The sequence below is a fragment of the Scomber japonicus genome, chromosome 4 (assembly GCF_027409825.1).
Source record: "Scomber japonicus isolate fScoJap1 chromosome 4, fScoJap1.pri, whole genome shotgun sequence".
In the NCBI taxonomy this organism is placed as follows: Eukaryota; Metazoa; Chordata; class Actinopteri; order Scombriformes; family Scombridae; genus Scomber; species Scomber japonicus.
In genome coordinates, this window is record NC_070581.1 from 17,417,977 (window position 1) to 17,438,138 (window position 20,162).

At 39.0% G+C, this 20,162-nt stretch overlaps 1 protein-coding gene across 3 annotated transcripts; it reads left to right on the forward strand.

Annotated features, from left to right (window-relative positions):
- Positions 1-1,719: 1,719 nt before the first annotated feature.
- On the forward strand, positions 1,720-15,644 carry b4galnt1a (beta-1,4-N-acetyl-galactosaminyl transferase 1a). 3 transcript variants are annotated; one of them, XM_053318374.1, is made up of 11 exons: positions 1,720-1,826; positions 9,756-9,967; positions 10,067-10,249; positions 11,159-11,265; positions 11,419-11,456; positions 11,769-11,949; positions 12,243-12,335; positions 12,479-12,666; positions 12,761-12,901; positions 14,544-14,781; positions 14,925-15,644. In XM_053318374.1, exons 2-11 carry the CDS (start codon positions 9,756-9,758, stop codon positions 15,134-15,136), a joined length of 1,593 nt encoding a protein of 530 aa, XP_053174349.1. In that variant the 5' UTR covers positions 1,720-1,826; the 3' UTR covers positions 15,137-15,644. The 3 variants fall into 3 exon arrangements, with proteins under 3 accessions (XP_053174349.1, XP_053174350.1, XP_053174351.1); XM_053318375.1 differs by lacking the exon at positions 14,925-15,644 and adding an exon at positions 13,251-13,279 and having other exon boundaries at positions 14,544-14,660; XM_053318376.1 differs by lacking the exons at positions 1,720-1,826; positions 9,756-9,967 and having other exon boundaries at positions 10,236-10,249; positions 11,159-11,234.
- Positions 15,645-20,162: the final 4,518 nt, after the last annotated feature.

Below are 20,162 nucleotides of genomic sequence, written 5' to 3' on the forward strand. Positions count from 1 at the left end.
TTAATCTGGATAGTCTGGATGGTTAGCCATGTACAAAGAACAACGCTGGCCGCAGTTGGTGGTCAGCATTGTGTCTTAATGGGACAACTTTCATTTTCATTTTCTTTTAGTGTTACAACTCAAATATATTAGTGTTACAACTCAACTTGTAAGAGAGGGTAATCTATTAACCTATGCTTTGCATGGAAATGTAAAAAGCCCATAAAAAAATATAGATGCAAATGTCAGAGCAGAATGATTGTAGTGGCCAAAAAACTTCCAGATGTGTGTGTCCTTTAACTCCTATCCTATTTCACCTTTACCTCAGTGGAGTGAGCAGTGTGTCTGACATGCAGCCACAAAAGATCCAGTGAGCAATGTTGTTCTCAGATGCAAGGAATTTATTGTCAAAACATGAAAAAACAAAGAAATAAAGCTGCCAATCACGCATCTCCATTCAAACTTCAAAAGTTAAAGGTTAAGCCCTGTCCTCACCACCTGAGGAGGGAGGATGGCGCACCTTACTGCCACAAATAAAACAAATTGTTTTTAATCAATAATTCATCCTAAATAATCAATATATCCTGTAAACAGAAATAAATTAAATAACCCTAAATGCGGCTCCTACAATGATAATGCATAGTACTCCCAAGTGGAGTGGCTCTGAGAATATATTGTGGAAAACTAGGTTTAGAGACATCAGTTGGTGAAATACAGCAAACAGTGTGCCAGATGCTAAAAGTGATTTGGAAAAGCAAAACTGTGTAAAAATGGTTTAAGGTTAAGATAATTCACAATGGAGCAGTCACCAGTAAGAAAGGAAATTGAATGAGACACTAAGGGTGTTGCCTTAGTACATACTTTCAGTAAATGAAGATAACGCTGATGTTGTAATCTCTATTTCTCAATGGAGGAATTGCACAGATTTATTAAAAAAGGGAGGAGAACAGTTCCTCCAGGATGGAACCTTTGAGAGATTAGGTGATTCGACACTGAAAGAAAAACAAGTTAGGGGCCCAACCAGACCTTGTGGTGGAGCTGTTGGGTTTGTTTTATAAAACTGTACAGGCCAGTGGCTCAGTGGGTTTTCATTTGGGTGCCAGCTCAAGTGTGGATAGATGGGAATGAGACAGCAGACATAGCAGCTAAAAGAACACTGAGGAGAGACATTTATCTGAGCGTATGCATCAGAATATCCGAATGTCATTCTATCATCAAGGAAAACATAACCTGTGTGGCAGAATTCATTGCTATCTAAGCAACAAGAGACAGCACACTATCATTATGACAAGACGACCACTAAAACATGTGGATTAGCATGGGATCTATAGTGAAGATGGGCAAGTATAAGGATGGACTGTGTGGAGCCTTCAGAAACAACAAATTGTTAAGTTTATTTATGGGATGCAGCCTAAGAGTTATTTACCACATTATATCACGTAGGCTATGGGAACACAGACAGGCACGATGAGGAGCCTCCTTCATCCCACGGAGAACCAAAACAGTGTTTGTGAAAAACAGTGCTTGAATTCATCATTTCAAAAGGGTTACACCTGTACTGCAATCTAATTCCGACCTGCGGGAGGCATCAAGGTGCTGCAAGTTATCTATAGCCTGCCGAAAAAACACAGGATGAAGAAGAAGAAGAAAAAAAAGAAAAACAAGCAGCGAGAGAAGAAGAGGCTCGCTCCACCTCCGAGCCGCCTGAAATGCAAATGATGCATGAATCAGATCGCACAACACGCATGGGCACGCCCGACAGTACCGAGCGCGGATGTCACGCCAAAGTTAAACAGAAAGTGACTTTTGATGGTGCAGGAGGATAACATACAACTGAAACAGCAACAGTAAGGAAATGTGTCCACCTTTCCTGTCTTGATTTATACTGTTACAATGAATTTGCATGTCAGGGACTGTAATAATAAATATTTTAACAAAGAGAATATCAGTTTATGAGTTATCAGACTAACTTTATTTTCACTTTGCACTCTTTATTGTAGGCTAAAATTAATCATTTTGTAAGAAAGTGATGGGCTTCTGTCCTCTGTAAAGCTGCTGTCCACTGGGCTACTTTAAATTATAGCACTTAGTACGCGTTCAATAAGAGTTTAATTAGCCTCAAGGTCGTTTTGGATTGCATAATACCAGATACAGTTATTTCCTGTCACACGTGACTGCCGATTATTTTTCTTCACAGACATACTGCACCTTTTGACACAAGTCTACTGAAAGAGGAATAGGAACAGTCTGATAGTAATTTGTGTGATCAACAATTCTGTGTCTTAAAATACTTTTTTGATTAAAACCTGTTTATCTTTGTGGCAATCGCACAATCTTTCCTTTGCCTCAATAGTTTAGTTGAAATGTATTGTGGGAGTTGAGTCATTAAGGATGCACCTAGTCTTAGAATGACATCTTTACAGCTGAGCAGCTGTCAACTGGTCACACCCAATGATTCTACTCGCCATGTTGATCATGTAGGCTACTGAATTCTTGTTGTTCTTCTTCAAACTCTCTGCCAGTTGATATGCTCTGTATGCTACTACACTTAAACCGGAATATCCTGTCTGTCTAGATATATAGGCAAACACACTCTTTCTACCTGCTAGGCTGGGATCCTCCAAGAAGCAGGTCACCTCACTGGCTGCTGTCGCAATCTGTCAGCAGTTAAAAGACCTATGTCAGTTATAGGCAGGGAGACATTTCCTGGTTTGTTTTCCTCGTATGAATAAACATACATATAAAATACTTACCTGTTCCTACTAGTACTTAAATGTATAAAGGAAGAATTCAAGATAAAGAGGAACAAGGGAGCAACAGTTGGGAAATTTCCATGCTGCTACACATTTTTCAGAACTGTGTAACTTCCTCATATGAATCAGCATAATACGGATGTGGTGCTTGTGGCAGTCGTGACAATCATTTTTGTTCAAATGGGTTTGGCCATCCATGGTTAGTGCTAGAATGGGCCAGAGAGATGGGGTCGGGTCGGGACGCTCTGCTGTGAATGGTTGTTACATCATCAGTTGCCTCATAGCAGCATAGAGTTTCTGACAGACTTTTTTATTAAAGGAGGAAGAGTCAAAGACTCTACGTACTTATACGGTGTTCTCATCAGGAAGTGGTGAAAGAAGTATTCAGTACTATTATACTAATGTAAAAGTACCAATATAGCAATATAAAAATAGTCCATTGCAAGTAAAAGTCCTGCATGTAGTTATAGTATTAAAGTCAAAGTCGTGGTTTGGTCCCTCTATCTAATATATTATGACATCATTAGATTAATACTGAAGCATCAGTGTGTACGCAGCATGTTGCTGTTGTGATTGCTGGAGGTAGAGCTAGTTTCATATCTGCAGACAGCTAGTTTAGTCCAGTGCTTCCCAACCTAGGGTCACCTGATAATCTGGACTTTTTCTATAATCTTTGATTTTTTTTTGTGAAATATTGGATCATTTGAACATTTATTGAAATTAATGATGATGGAAAATGGAAAAATCAGTATTTGGTGGCGCTGTTAACAAATCTTCATCTAAACAATTACTAAAGCTGTCAAATAAATATAGTGGAGTAGAAAGTACAATATTTCCCTCTGTAATGTGGAGGAGTGGAATTATAAAGTAGCATCAAATGGAAATACTCAAGTAAAACTTAAAAAAAAAGATGTGTGTGTCAGAACCGCCCTTCTGGCACATCCACTACAGCACCAACTCTCACCCACACTCCAGGGCTTTATTATGCTTATGTCTTCTACTTCATTTTATAAATTTGAATACTTTTGAAAATTAGCCTCTAGCAGTCATGTTCATCCAGCACTGCAAGCAGCTCATAACAGGCAAGCAGGAGTAGAGAGCAAACCATAGGGTTTGTAATGTCAAACAATAAAGAAAAACTAACAATATAGTAATGTAACAATAAACATATGCAGATTTTAATTGTACAATAATAAGGTATACAGAGAGTTATAAAGTACCTACTCTGTAAGCACAGAATAACAGGGGTGGGGTGAATTATGAAGTTTGCACTGTGTAACTGTGTAACTACCCAGTACAGATGATCATAGTGAACACTGTCAAACATTACAGTACTTAGTAAAAAAACAGAACAAAACAGGAAGGTATGTTGCTCTAGGTTTAACACACAATACAACTGTAACTCACTGTATATTAAATGAAAATCACATTACTCCCTGAAATAGGGGAGTCATTTCAGGGAAAACCTCCAAAAATTGAATTTCAGTGAGACAGCAGTTGACTCACTGGTCCAGAGTGACTGTTTAGATCACACTGATTAGGAGGTTATAATGGACTTCTTTTCAAGATATTAATAATGTATTGCTTGCTGTATCAAGGTATATTTATTTATTGTATCAGGATATATAAAAAACCTGCTTAATCAAAAAGGGGGAAGTAAAGAGGAAATGTAAGCTGAATAACATAGAATTAAGAATAATAATAACAGTGTGCAAGGCTGCCTATAAAGATAAAATACAGTCACTTTGTAACCATGATGCTACGAATGTGTGGAATGTGTGGCAGGTCCTACAAATTATTACAGGCTACAAAACCTAAAACAGACACTATATGAATGTCACTGATGATTCTGTCTTTGTCTATGACTGGAATTATTATTACTGTTGATTTAACTCAGTTGATTATTCAGCACAGCAGGCTGAAACAGTTGATAAAATCAGAAGTTTGCCAGACCTGATAGTATTTACTGCAGTCACGTGCTGATTCTGTTGCTTGTTCTTTCCAAAGTTTGGTTCAGTGGTCAATGGACACAGGGTCAAGTCTCTGTTCCTGTGCCCAAAAACAGTAGGCCCAAAGAGGTGAATGACTGGCAGCCAGTTATCCTGGCCTGAGTGCCTATGAAGTGTTTTCTAGAGGATAATGTTAGAGCATTTCCTTGGTGAAGTCTCACCACTGCTGTATTCTTTTCAGTTTGCATACCATCCAGAGCCAGGAGTTGAAGACACACTGTTCACATTAATCAACAGCATGTATGGAATAACCTCATTGTCTTTCAAGACTCGCATTGAGTTTAATACCATTCAGCCCCACCTGCTTATAAGTAAGTTGATGGATCTTGAGGTTAACCAAAGGCTCACTCTATGGATTAGTGCTTTTCTCCTGAAACCATTTCCTCCCTCCAAGTCTATGAATACAAGGCCTCCACAGGGCTATGTCCTATCTCCTCTACTGTATACATTTTATACCAATGAGTGTATACACAACATCAACTGTGCAATTAGTTTGGTTTTACTACAATATCCATTTTAAACAAGTCCAAATATGCTGTCACTACTTTTGAATGCAGCTTTGCACACCTGCTCTTCTTTATTTATGGAATTGTTTGTGTTTTAATGTCATTTTATGTGAGTCTGTCAGTGGTACATATCTTTATGATGTTTGTGAACTCCTAACCTACAGTAAGACAAATGTATGTTGTCATGTGATAGACAATAGTGTGTTTTTTAATTTTGAGCACAGTTCAGTTAACTTGCAAAATAGTAAACCAAGACGAAAAATAATTGTGATACAATTGTGAATCGTGATCCTGCCTGAAAAAATCATGATACATTTTTTGCCATATCGCCCATCCCTACATTGGCCTGATCTGTATGGGACATGCACAACCAAGAGCAAGATAAGTTTCAACACATGATCAAGATGGCAAGTAGAATTATTGTAAGTAAAGCTAGGCACATCCTTAATGACTCAACTCTCTACACAATAAGTTTCCACTAAGCTATTGACACAAAGGAAAGACTGTGCAATGAAAAACCAAAGCCACCAGGTTCAGCATGTCTTTTGTTCCTTCAGCCATTAGACTAAAACATGAAAAAGACAGTGCTGAATAATTAATCTAATCACAATCGTGATGTCAGCCTGTGCAATTATATAACAGCAAAAGAGAGTTTTAATCGCAATTTAATTCAATCCAAATGTGTGCCTGAAAATGTTTGGTCATCTATGTACCATGGGTGGAGATACTTCACAGACTGCACTCAGTCTCTGTGTATTCAGTGATGCGTGTGCAGTGCATGGTCACATGACTTGAGGGTGTGCAGACCACAGACCAGGTGCAAATGGAAGCTAACCAGCACACTGGCACTGAACTGGTGGCAAAAAACCCTGACCTCTATTACTCCTCACGCAACACTTGTATCATGCAATATATTCCCAATTTCTCTATGGTATAATATATTCCGTTTTAGTGTACGGTTATGTGCAATCATACTTTCACAATATTTGCATGGTGCAATATGTTCAATTTTATTCTATTATTTGGGTTTAATGCTGACATAGAGTTTGTTCTCAGGGACCGTGTAGTCCACCATATATGTGTTATTTATCTGTCGGGTGAGGGCAGATGAAAATGCCCTGTGTGTGTGTGTCTGTGTGTGTGTTTATACAAATGTGTATGTGGGTGTGAGTGCATGTGCTGGATGAATGGGGGAGAGGTCCTTTGATTGTATGGTTGTATCTGTATTTATTTTGTGACTACTCTGTGTACCTCTGCACCGTGACAACCCGAATTTCCCTATCTGGGGTCATACAACTCAAGCAATGTATTCCTTTGGCATTTAGCTTAAAACAGCATAAACCATGTGAGTTTACACTCTGGGCAAAGAAGTAACATGTACAAACTTCATGCCGAAGTCCACATAGCATGGTGGCATATTGCGATTAGTTTAACTTGTGATTAGCAATTAGTATGTTAATAAACATTAATTTAGTTATTAAATACGCAGTGCAATGAAAGTTATATTGTCTCTAGCTTCTGTACTATGACGTATTTCCCAGTGAAACAGAATATTTGAGCGGTGTACAATTACAATAGATATTTAGATAAAATCCTTCACATTAAATTGAACCTCTAAAAAGTGGGCAGGGCTTACAGAGTAAAGCACAATATGGAGCTGCAGAGAGAAACATGGCCACAGAGGACTATTGGCTCACTTGTTGTAAGATCAGGCGGAGGATGAGGGAGAGATGAATGAATTAGACCTTAAGTGAAGTGCAGTTTTATTTTACCATATATGACTAGCTACTTTACCAAAGTCCCATTTAGTTGGATGAGTCATCAAACATTTGAAACTGGAAGAGAAGAGACAGGGATTGTGATGTAAAGTACCAAGTATACTGATATTTTTGACATATAACAAGAGATAAATTAACATTTAACATAGGGGCACGATATTAAATCTGAGAAAATGTATTTTTCATTTCATGGGGCCTTAAAACCTTTACCATAAGACAATGTCACACATCTTAAATATGAATGCTCACTTAACATGAGAATACCACATAGACCTACACAGGTGAATTGAGGCTAGTAAATACAGAGAATAGCAACTGGCTCTCAACCATCTGAGCCTGCTTTTCCCCTCACCAGTGTGTTAATATACAAACCAATCGTTGTAAAGTGGTCATACAGTAGTACTGTCATAGCACTTTAAAGGAAGCTAAGTTTTGGATGACAGTGATGATATAGTGACACAAACTGACAAATTAAATCTGGGTTACACCAACACAAAGCTAAAATTGTTGCTTCCATGTAAATATATAATTATTATACACCCCCTTAACTTTTGCACCTTAAATTTGTCATGTATTAACTGACACACTTCAGCCTGTACCATGCATTTACTTCCAGACTAGCAACTTACCACTAAAACCACCTCTGCTCTATTCACATTGATGTCACTTCTGCAACCACACACTCGCTATACACACAAAGGAGATACACTATACTACTAAGGGCCTAATTTACTAAGATCCCAAATAGTGGGTACTAAATTGCGTGCACAGTACAATAGATTGTGTGTTTCGTTTGTGTGTATTTTGCGGGTGATCTGCTAAGATTAACTGCGTAAATGAAAACAGGTGCAACAGGGTGGAGACAGCAGTATTTAAATAAGGGGTTTTGCGTGTCTGAATGGAGAGTTTGGACGAGCAGAAAGCTGCAAGCGCAGAATGAAATGTGATCAGGTTCTAGTGGAAGAGGTTAACAAATATATTGAGTTATAACAAAAACAAAGTCAATGTTGTTAGTAAAACCAAAAATATTCCACTCCAAAAATATTAACACGGGTGGAAAAACTCCTGTACGTATTCTGTCATTGTGCCTCCGTCTCCTCCTCACCACAGTGACAGAAGTCATCTGTGCACAGTGTGCAGCTGGTTAATACCTGCACTTCAAAGGTATTATTTATAGTTAGTGTCAGAAAAAATACCTTCAGGTTTGGTGAATCACAATGCGTGTGCTAAATAACATATTTGCATTTTCTCCTCCCTGTATTTTGCACACTGGGGTTGAAACGGCCCATGTTACATATTCATTATGGCAAACGTGCTAAATGGACATCGCATACTATCTTGCACAGTTACAAGACACAAACCTCAGTGCGCTGCGTTAGTAGATCAGCTTGCACATTTTTTGCGGGTGATATATTGATATGTGATATTTAGTAAATCAGGCCTTAAGAGTTTCCCAGGCAACAAACAGGTTGGCTCACATTTCAGAATATTACCATTTCTATTCATTCCTGAATGAATGGATATTTGGCATTAAAACTATAGACTATATATACTATAAACTATATATATACACTATTAGGCAAAGTAGGCAACTGTCTGGGACCCCTAACTAAAAGGGCCCCAAACAGCTTTCGATTTATTATGACCTTTAGGTATGAGAAATATTGAATTATGTTACTATTCTAACTCATTATACACTGAAAAAAAGCCTCCAAAGCACTTAAAAAAATATGCACCTTTATACTTCTACTTAGGAGGAAAACATTTTACCACTACATTTAGATAACGGATAAATTATACTGGTTACTCACAAAATATAGCGGATACAGCGAATAAAATATGTTGCACTATTTTTCATTAAACTTCCCCACATCATGAAAAGTGGATAGAAGCTTCACCTTGAACACATTTTTTTTTTAAATGAAGTACATTGAGATAATTTGACCTGCTACAATGTACACAAAACAAAGCTAAATAAAAACACTGGCGAGGTGAGTCTGTATTATTAGTAATGTTAATGTAAGAGATAGATGAGTGAGTGTATGCTGTATAGATGTTGTAGGGAAGGAAAGGAAGGGAAAATAACTGTGTGGGGGAGAGAAGAGAGAGAGTCTGGACTGGCAGCTTCTCCGGCTTCATACATGTGGCACAATGGGCCTCAGCTACCCGCCCAATGCAACCAGAGCACAGTAGCAGCAGCAAGCAAAGCAGAAGTCACTCTTTGACTTAGATATTGGGTGGGTCATATTGTTGGTTGTTGTTATGTATTTGTCCAAAGAGGACATTGTTCTGAATATTTTATCTTGTGGTGAGATTTATACTAAATGTTTTTGAACACATAAACATTTAACATAAGCAAGTGTGATACAGAGCCCTATTTAAAGAATTGTGACAAAAGCATTTCAGTGCTCTCTGGTAGACACACTATTATTATATGTTAAGGTGGCACTTTCTAAATCACCTCTAACCTACAGCAGTTTGGCATATCTGCACAGCATTTTCTTATCAGCCAATGTCGTGTACTCTGATATATCTGTATAATGAAATGTTAAGGACTTAATGATCTAATAATGTTAAGCTAGCTATAAACAATAGAAACATCCAGTCTTTGTCAACAATCTAACCACATTTTGTCTTTCTCATTCAATGCAGAGACCCCTCATCTTTCAAATGCCACTTCCTTTTTCTAACCCTGTGAGGACTTGTTTTTGACTTTGCTCTTCATTCTAGATGCGTGCCTGCCATAAGAAGAGTCTTGGATTGATTGTGCTTAGTGGACTTGCGCTAGCCCTGTTTCATGTTTGGAGCCCTGGGACTACCTCAGGAGTTGACATACAGCCAAGACAGAGGAGTGAAATACATGAACTCCTTGAGAGGAAAGCTCTAAATGCAATCAGTGACTATCCTGACATCGCCTTCAATATAAAGGAGGATGTGGCTTGGTGCGTTTCTAGTCAGGCTTACTGCTATTTTGTCTAAATTCTGCTCTGAATTGTCATTTTGATCCATATCAAATTAAATAATATTTTTTCCCAATACAGTCGCTTGGCAAGAAATACATGTGTATGCCTGGCTGATAAGGAGTCCTTCCGCCTGCCTTTCGCCAATCTGCTCTTCCCACGTGTGTGGGCCCACAAGTTCGACGTTGCATTGTTACAAAAACATCCTGACCCAGAAGGTGTTAAGCGGCACAGAGCTCAGGAGTACAACAGCTTTCAGAAGAGGTGAAGTAAAAATTGTGTTATACACGACTATCAGCAAACACACCCTTGTGTAATCATTAACCTGTTATCTTTCTTTATTCATTTTCATTCATAAATACTGAATGCAATGCATGCACTTTATCAACCTGGTTACTATTAGCTTTCTGCAGCACTCAAATTTCTTTAACGTCATGTAAATAGGGAAGCAAGGTTCCAAATTTGACATGGGGGATAAGAGAACCCAGATTTATCCAGCTAAAAATCATTTTATTTTATTTTATGCACAACTAAGTTCCTAATCAGCATTTTACATGTGGCGACTCTGCCTTCAGACCAGACATTGCCAGTTTCTTGCATGTTGTGGTGAAAAAGTGTGACAGGAAATCACTTAAGTTGGGTTGTAAACATTCACTGTGTGAGGTAGAATGGTTAGTGGGCGAACAACAGCATTCATAAGATGGAAAATCTAAAGCTTCTTGTCTATATAATATAAAGCTTCTTATATACAGCATATATACTGTAAATTGACTTGACTTGATTTGAATGCACTGTGTAGCAATTTTGAGAAAACTACAGTCCTATAGCTTGTAGAATATGCTAAGTTGATAAATCTCAAGATGTTGCTTAGCTTGAGTACATATCAGTATACTACATGTCTATGAAGATTCTTAGTATTGGTGGAGCTAAAAATGTATCTCAGTATTGGGGTTTTCCAATTAATAATTTATTCTAAAAAAGGAAATAGTTTAATCCATTTACTCTTACAGTTGTGTGTTGTTTTCCTTTTCCACTGTAGTACACCTAGACTCTTTCAGTAACAGATTAAATTGAAGTAACTCAACTGTTTCTGCAACTAAACTTATGTGGTGTTCATTGCATAGTGATGTAGAAATGCAGGACTGCCCTGTCTAATATGTTCTGTATGTGAAGGTCATACAATCCTGCAGATGCGCCTATTATAGCTGAGGCCAACAGTCCTCTTCAGTATCCTACTCAGGGTGTGGAGGTGCGACCGCTCAAAACAATCATCATTCCTGGTAACAGCATCTAATGTTACACAATACATCAAAGATACATACATTAAGCTTCAACTATTTATCTATTTTGGTGCTGCATTTGCTGTTATAGTTAAATTAAAATCCCTCACCATCATCTCATGTTGATCTCTAACAATTTCTCGCTCTCTGTAGGTTTGGGTCTCAAAGAAAAAACAAAGCCTAACCACACGGTAATTTCATCATTTTCATTGTGGTTGACATATTAATCTTTGGCCATGCTAGCAGCATGGATGTACCTGAAATGGCAATATTGTTCTTGGTCAGTCTTTCAACCACTGTTGCTAATTAGAAAACTTTAGCATGCAAACACAATAAAGTAAGATGGTGAACTTTTTACCTGAATTATCATTGTGAGTATGTTAGCATGCTAATATTAGTGTTAGCTCCAAGCACAGTCTCACCAAGCTGCTACAGTGGCTGCAGACTCATTCTCTGGTTCTGCCTAAGTGTTTTAACTTTTTTGTTTTTTTCTTTTCCCACAGGTATATTTGACAGCAACACAGGGGACTTTTGATGTTGCTGCTACAGTAGGCATGGTTTCTGTTAAAGGAGGGGGAGAGAAGCACATAATACTCTCGAGTCCTCAGCTCTCTGCTCTGAACAAGCAGCTGCAGTTCATCACCTATACAAACACTGTGTTCCATCCCAATACAGCAGATACAGGTAATTTTATCTTTCATATACTATATATAGAGTTTCATCTTGATGCTCAGCTGTTATGCACAATATTTTTTGCATAAATGGTAAATGGAACTAGGGTCAGGTGCAAAGAAGTGGTTAGAAACAAGTGTCTCAAAATCCCTTTCAAAGTCAGCAATAAAGATGGCAGTGATGGGGACTGCAGTGTATATGCATTTAGGACATGGCATGACACTTAACTCTTAACAATGTATAAATATGAATAGCTTCATCTCCTCACTTCCTTTCCATCTCAAATATGTTGTTTTATCCTGCAGTTCAATTTGCAACAGAAGGTCATCAGTCATTTTTCACCATTAAAGTTGGACACAAAATCATCCCAAGACTTTACAACTCTGGATACCAAAAAGGTTTGTGTGCAGTTACATCGTTATCACGTGCATTATTTGACCTAAATGTATCAATGTCACCAGTGATGACTTCATGGAATAATTTTTGTTTTTTCTTTTTTTGTGGGTTTTTTTTGTTTTGTTTTGTTTTGTTTCCACATAAGAGTACAATATTAGTGCTCTTGTTACTATAGCCACCAAGACCTTTCTGCGCTACGACAAGCTCAAAGAACTCATTGACAGTATACGGCAGTATTATCCAACAGTCACCATAGTGATAGCAGATGATAATGAACACCCTCAGCAAGTGACCGGGCCTCACATTGAACACTACATCATGCCATTTGGAAAGGTAAAGAAGTTTGACTCTATGAAGTATCATAATCTGTGAAGTGAAGTGTCACACAGTTTGGATAATGTGTTTTGATACCCCTTTGTGTGTACAGGGCTGGTTTGCGGGAAGAAACCTGGCAGTGTCTCAAGTGACCACCAAGTATGTGCTCTGGGTGGATGATGATTTTATCTTCACTGCAAACACCAAGTTGGAGAATATGGTGGACGTCTTAGAGAAGACCACCTTGGATCTGGTGAGATACATGCTGAGATACAGTACAATGTGTGTGATGTGCACACACTTCAATTGTGATAAAACGGAAGTCCTCATTATTGACACTGATAGCATCATTTCCAGAATGCTGAAACAAAGCTAATACTGTATGCAGTTCAAGTAGGAGAACTCGTATCTCCTCAATCCTGGCTGTACTCTACTGAAAGCTGGTGAAATACAGGAGTCATTTTAGTATTTTAGCGCTGACACAGTTTTCCATCATTAAGCTCCCACATTCATCTCTCTCTCAGCCAAAACTGAGGAGCTGAGACGACTATGGTCTTACTTTCACTTTTATAATGTTGTTTATAAACCTTTTTTACGGACAGGCAATCCATGGATGTTGTTTGCTGCCATAGTAAGTTATTATGTTGGTATTATTCGTAGTTTTACAGTAGTTTTTTAACTGCCTGATGTTCATCATACCTCATAACCTTTTAACTGCATGCTTATATCACTAGTGTTGCGGATTTGGGTATGCTGCAGCCAACTTCAGTTTTTCTTGAGAGTTTTTTCCCATCAGTCTCATTCAATTACATTCAGCAAATGCATTTCATTCTCAAGAGGAATAAGACATTTTTGGCCATTGAAGTATATTTGGTTTTTAATTTTGAATTCAAAGCCATGCATTTAGAAAACATTAAAATATAACAATTTAAATGGTTTGACAAGCAAAACAATATAATAATAATCTCCATCCATTTAGATATCCATACTGTAAAGACATGAATGAAAACCACTTTAGCTGTTTCTTAAAAACGTAAACTCTTAAGATATTAAGCTTGACAAACTTCAGTGAGATATGGCTTTATGCATTTATACGTTTGCTTTATACATGTGTTTTGTTTTGTTTTTTCCACTGCAGTTTGGCCCTGACTGTACATTTTAAAGTAGATTTGCATTATTAGAATATTAGTGGAACACCTGTGAGTATTTGAGTGGCTCTGCGAAGCTGTACTTGGCCACAGCAATGCTTTTAGCTGGATGCTAACCACTGCTAGCACAGTCACAATGACACACTAACACGATTATGTTTAGTAGATCATTTTTTTTACCATGTACATCATTTGTTTTGCATGTTAGCATGCTAACATAGGCTAATTAGCCCCAGTGCAGCGAAGGCTGTTGATAATTGTTGAAGTATGTTTGTCTGGACCACAGTGGGGGATTGACTGATATCCTGTTTTTACAAAAGCATTTATCATTTTTAAAACGTTTTTTTGTTGTTGTTGAGGTGCCATGTGTGCACCCATTGTCATACTTTTCCGGCTGGACTGGTAACAGACCAGCCCTACTGTGGTTGTTTGTAAGTGAGTGATCAAGTTACAGTATTGATCAGCCACAGCAGAGTGTTAGAACTTTCCTATTAGCCACTGCACTTTCAGAATGGATCTGCATGAGATGATGGAAGCAGAAGACAGAGAATTTGTTCACTTCCCACCACTTAATAACAACATCCCTTTCATATTCTCAGTGTCAGATTGTTTTTATTTCTGTATTATATCATGCTTCTGTTATCCAGTTTATGACTTCATGTTATGTCTGTCCACACACTTATGTTATTTCTTGCATCCATAAGTATCTTTTTTATCTTAATATTTTTGTTTTGTTAATGACTACAGGTTGGTGGTGCAGTGAGAGAAGCAACAGGTTACACTGCAACATACCGTCACACCATATCAGTGGAAGAGGGAGGAGAAGAGGGTGACTGTTTACATTTTAGAAAAGGCTACTATCATGTCATTGAGGGATTTCCCAATTGTGTGGTGGCTGATGCTGTCATCAACTTCTTCATGGGGAGGACATACAAGGTGCAGCAGGTGGGCTTCGACCCCCGCCTGGCACGGCGCGGTCATCTGGGTGAGTCTGTCTGTAATTATCTGCTATCACATTAACACAGTAATTTATGTTAACTATTTTCTATTTTTAGTATGGTGGAGATTACGTTGAGTTGCTTCAGATTGGAAATATGCTTAAAACAGGAATGTCTTTTTATACTGCAGAGTTCTTCGTCGATGCACTGGGACACCTCCATATTGGCTCCTGTCATGATGTCATCGTAAACCACACATCAAAGATTCATTTACCCTGGACAAAAACAGAATCCCAGAAGGCCTATGAGAAATTCCGTTACACCTCCTCCAGTTCTGAATCTGACCTTTATAACGAAATATTTTATTTCAAAAACAGGTTCAAGTGCAAGACAAGTAACTGAAACCTGTGCTTCCACTTGTTTCTTTGCTGGTTTAATGTGAGGATGGATGGAAAATTATTGTTTTCAGTTACGATTAAGAACACAAGCTGTTGTTTACTGTTCGTTCACTGCCTAAAGACTTGCTGTTGTGTGGACAAATTTTGATCTGTGAACAGAACATTCCTCCCTGATATATTGGGAGAAATCAATGAATCCATATCCTATTCATTAGACATTAACCTCCATTATGCAATATTTACCCTCTAAGGTACACGCTAAAAAGGCCATGTTTTTGGCCATGCAATCATGCTGGCAAAGATTGTGCAAAGATTTGTTGTCTGCCAAGAACAAATCCGACCAATTTTGCAAACCCACTGACTCATTGGGCCGTCATTCAGAAATGTCAATGAAGTTGACATTGTTGAATCTCAATGAAATATCTCGGCAGCTATTGCATGGATTTCCCATTAAATGAGATGTTCATGGTGCCCAGGGAGTAAATCCTGGTAACTTTAATGATGCCTTGACTTTTTATTTTGTTGTGTTGACATTGTTTTTTTGTTGTAGTTTTTGTAGGGGGGGGGGGTTGTGAAATGTTTCAATAACTGTTGAATTGATGCTACACAGCCTGCTGCCTGAGGGGAGGGGGCAAACACTCCATTTGCAGAGGGGGTGGAGTCTATCATGAGGCAGGAAGCTTTATTCCTGCACCTCCTGATGTAAATGTCATTAATAGTATGTTGGGTGCAGTCGGTGCAGACTTCACTACCCACTTCAAATCATGGTAAATACACTGCCTCCATAACTTCGGCATGTTTGGATGGTGACGTTAGCGTTTAGCTCAAAGCTCTGCAGTGCCTAATTAAAGCTGTTGGATGTTAAATTCTAATTCATTACATAGACATTAGTGGCTGGGATGTGTCTGTGGAGGCCCATGATGATTCATACAAGACAGTGAACCAGTCATTGTCTATATTTATGCTTAAAATTTGTGTTTGGTCATGGTGGTTTTTTTTGTTTTTTTGTTTTATAGTTTAAAAAAAAATCTATATATCTTGTTGCAATATTTCAATAATTATTATTTTAAATTATTTTTTTATAAGTAATCAGTAGGTTAGATAATACATCTAATTAAAATTACATCTCACATGATGTACATCTACCCATTCTAAAATGATAACATCATGGTGTATTGGACCCTCCAAGAAAAGGAGCATCCATTTCTGAAAATGAGCACGAAGAAATTGTTTATTATATTGTTTACATATTTTTAGCCACTGAAAGGTTGAGACTCATCAATGAAGCTCCATCTCTTTTGTCCCAATACGAGGAACATGGTCCAAAGCTTTATTATAGTTTGTTTCTCAGGGATTATTGATGTATATAAAATGTTTTCCTATCTTTGTTAAAATGTATAAAGTTTGTAAAGGGTGTCTTTATATTGCACTGTTGTACAATCAATTTTGCTCTTTGAGTAATGCAAGTGAGGAAATAATAGTCTGTAATGAAACTCCTCATCCTATGAATTGTGCTCGTATTCCTTTAAGGTACACTTTTTTTGTAATGTGCACCACCACCCACCCCCACACCTGACTTATATTAATTGCCAAAAGAGAGGGGCAGAGCTGTCAGCTGATCACGACCTGGTGGTGAGTTCACTCCGATGGTCGGGGAGGTGCCAGTCAGACCTGGCAGAGCCAAACATATTGTGAAGGTCTGCTGGGAATGTCTGACAGAGTCTCCTGTCAGGGAGAGTTTCAACTCCAACCTCCGGGTGAGGTCGCCGAGGTGGCCAAAAAGCTCCTCAGTGGCAGGGCCCTGGGGGTGGATGAGATCCGCCCCGAGTTCCTCAAGGCCCTGGATGTTGTGGGGCTGTCATGGTTGACACGACTCAACATCACGTGGACATCAGGGGCAGTGCCTCTTGATTGGCAAACTGGGATGGTGGTCCCTCTTTTTAAGAAGGGGGACTGGAGGGTGTGTTCCAACTATAGGGGGATCAACACTCCTCAGCCTCCCTGGTAAGGTCTATTCGGGGGTGCTGGAGAGGAGGATCCGTCAGTCAGTCGAACCTCAGATTCAGGAGGAGCAATGTGGTTTTGGTCCGGGTTGTGGAAATGTGGACCAGCTCTACACCCTCTGCAGGATCCTTGAGGGTGCATCGGAGTTTGCCCAACCAGTCCACATGTGTTTTGTGGACTTGGAGAAGGCATTCGACCGTGTCACTCAGGGAGTCCTGTGGGGGATTCTCCAGGAGTATGGGGTATCTGACCCCCTGATACAGGCCATCCGTTCCCTGTACGACCGGTGTCAGAGCTTGGTCTGCATTGCCAGTAGTCGGACTTGTTTCCAGTGAGGGTTTGACTCTGCCAGGCCTGCCCTTTGTCACTGATCCTGTTCATAATCTTTATGGACGGGATTTCTAGGTGCAGCCAGGGCGTTGAGGGGGTCCGGTTTGGTGACCTCAGGATTGGGTCACTGCTTTTTGCAGATGATGTGGCCCAGTTGGCTTCATCAGACCATGACCTCCAACTCTGTGAGTGTGAAGCGGCTGGGATGAGAATCAGCACCTCCAAATCCGAGTCCGAATCACAGCCCTTGCGGTCTGCGTTGCCTCGACACGTAGTTACATTTGTGGGGAGGTGCACATCAGGTGACGCCGTCGGCTTGACGTCAACCCAACGTAGAAGCATAAATCAGCCACATGGTTACGTACACAACACACAACGCATGTTTTGGAGGAGGCAACCGTGTTTGAGTACACTTGGGTTTGAGTGCGGACCAGCTGGGAGGGGGGACATTTGTGCTTCAGCACGGTAGGGAACAACTGGCTCACAACTAGTGTGAGTGCACCCTGAAAGACATTTAAAACTAATTTTGAAGTCTTGTAGTCTGTTTCGGCGCAAGGGATACACCACCTTGGATCACGTAGTTAATTTTTTTAATTAAACATCTGGCTAGCTCTGTGTATATACGTAAACCAAAGTTTTTTTTTCTTTTTACCATGTCCCTTTACAGGCTCTGTACGTTTCTCCTTGGACGCCGAAGATAATCTTATTCCACTCAGTAGGCTACCAACAGTTATCTCTTCATGAAATGATCATTATTGAGACGGAAAGTGAGAGAGCAAACATGGGTGGATAAGTCTTGTGATGCGTGACACACACGTCTAGGCACGCTGTAAGAGTCAGTGTTCTAGGAAGTTCACTCCAAGTTCATTCCAAAGCATGATGGTACATGAAACTACATGATCTAAATTAGGTACTCATGTCTGGGATCAAAAAATAGGAATGTTAATACAACAAAATCAGAAGAAGCACACAAACACATTACTCAATGAATATAAAAATGAATATGTGTGAGGGGAGATAAATAGTTAGCCAAGTGGCCTCAATTGCACATACCCATAATTATCAGTGGTAATAAGCAGACAATTATGTGCATACATGCTTTACATGTTCAACTGAGGTTGTTTTTAAATGTGCTTTATAAATAAAACTTGACTTGACTTTAGAAATAATCATATTGGCTGCGTTTGCTAATGGAGTGGCCTTGAAAGCAAGTGATTTGATTGGCTGCATGTTCATATCAACATGACAGTGGATACAGGCAACAAATGTAGACAGCTGGCAAGTGCTTATTTTATTATGATGTAGATTTTTAAAAAGTAAAATAATCGATCAAGTAGAAATAGCTAAAATAGAGAGAATGTTCAGAGTGCATTCCAAGAGCTTCAGTTATCCACCCATCACTGTTGTGTTACAGCTGTATGTGTTCCCTGTACTGTTTGTCCTTTTCCCTTTCCTGTCTCTTACTCCACCCAGGTCCTCTATTCCTGATCTGTCCTCAATCAGGTGCACCTGGCCTGAGAAAGGAAGTGGTTAAATACTCCAGGTTCTTGGTTCCTGCTTTGTGGACTGCTGGTCTTGCTGTCTCTCAGCCTGGCATCTAGTGTTGCTATTGTTTTTTGACTGTTGTTTGCAGTCTTCATGAACTGTCTTAGTCGTTTGGTATGTTTTTATGTTATGGGTTGGGTATTTTATTTGCTAGAGCTGGCTAAGGGTGAGGTTAGCGCTAAGTGCTAAGTCAAGTATATTTCAACCTGTCTCATGACCTGCTTTTGCATATCCGTGTGGGGGTTTGCCTCTACAAAGAGGTGAAAGTTAAGTACTTAAGCTGAAAAGCTGACAGAGGCTTTGGCTAGTTTTGAGGAATCACTCTCACTGAGGTTGCACAGTAAATAGCCATTAGCTGACTTTGCCTTTCAGTTTTGATGACACTGCTTGTGTTTATGTTTTGTTGCCTGGGTAATATTGACAGATTGGTGGCGAGGGGTTTGTGAATGACAGGGATTCCCAAAACAAAAGTATGCAGCACTGCTGTGCCAATGCAGTTGCTGGCAGTTGCTGACAGTTGCCATATTTTGCAGAGGGCATTGGTATCTGTGAGCTTATTTGAAGCTGATGGGGGCTTAAAAAGTCTATCATCTGTTTATATTCTGTATTGCATTTAAAAATGAGAGCAAAAATACAGTTACAGGTATTAAAATGTGTGTGATGTGCATGTGGTTGATTTCAACAATGACATTTTTGTTACTATGGTGATAGACTGCTGACTCATTCACTGGAAAGTCATGACCCTTGATGCTGCTTTATACTTCCACTACATTTCAGAGGGTAATACTTTACTTTCAACTCCACAACTAAAAACATTTAAAATACAACATTGTTAAAGATTAAACTAGTGGTTTACAACCTTTTTGGCTCTTGACCTCTTACAATATATATCAGATGGACAAAACCAGTACTTGTACTGCAATATTTTAACTGTAAGTTGATAATACTTATATACTTTAACTTAAGTAGAATTCTTAATTGAAGACTTTTACTTATAATCCAGTATTTTTATATTGCTGTATTAATACTTTTACTTACGTAAAGGATCGGAATGTTTCCTTAACTACTGTCCAGAATAATGAACTTGCTGACAGACTGTCATTCCAATATTTCACCACAAGATGGAAACAAACAATCACAAAAATGCCACA

Excerpts from the sequence above, each read along its gene's own strand:
- b4galnt1a (XM_053318374.1), top strand. The coding sequence starts at position 9,756 with ATGCGTGCCTGCCATAAGAAGAGTCTTGGATTGATTGTGCTTAGTGGA. Across the intron at positions 11,950-12,242 it reads TCCCAATACAGCAGATACAG|TTCAATTTGCAACAGAAGGT; the intron begins GTAATTTTATCT and ends TTTATCCTGCAG. Across the intron at positions 14,782-14,924 it reads GGCACGGCGCGGTCATCTGG|AGTTCTTCGTCGATGCACTG; the intron begins GTGAGTCTGTCT and ends TTTATACTGCAG.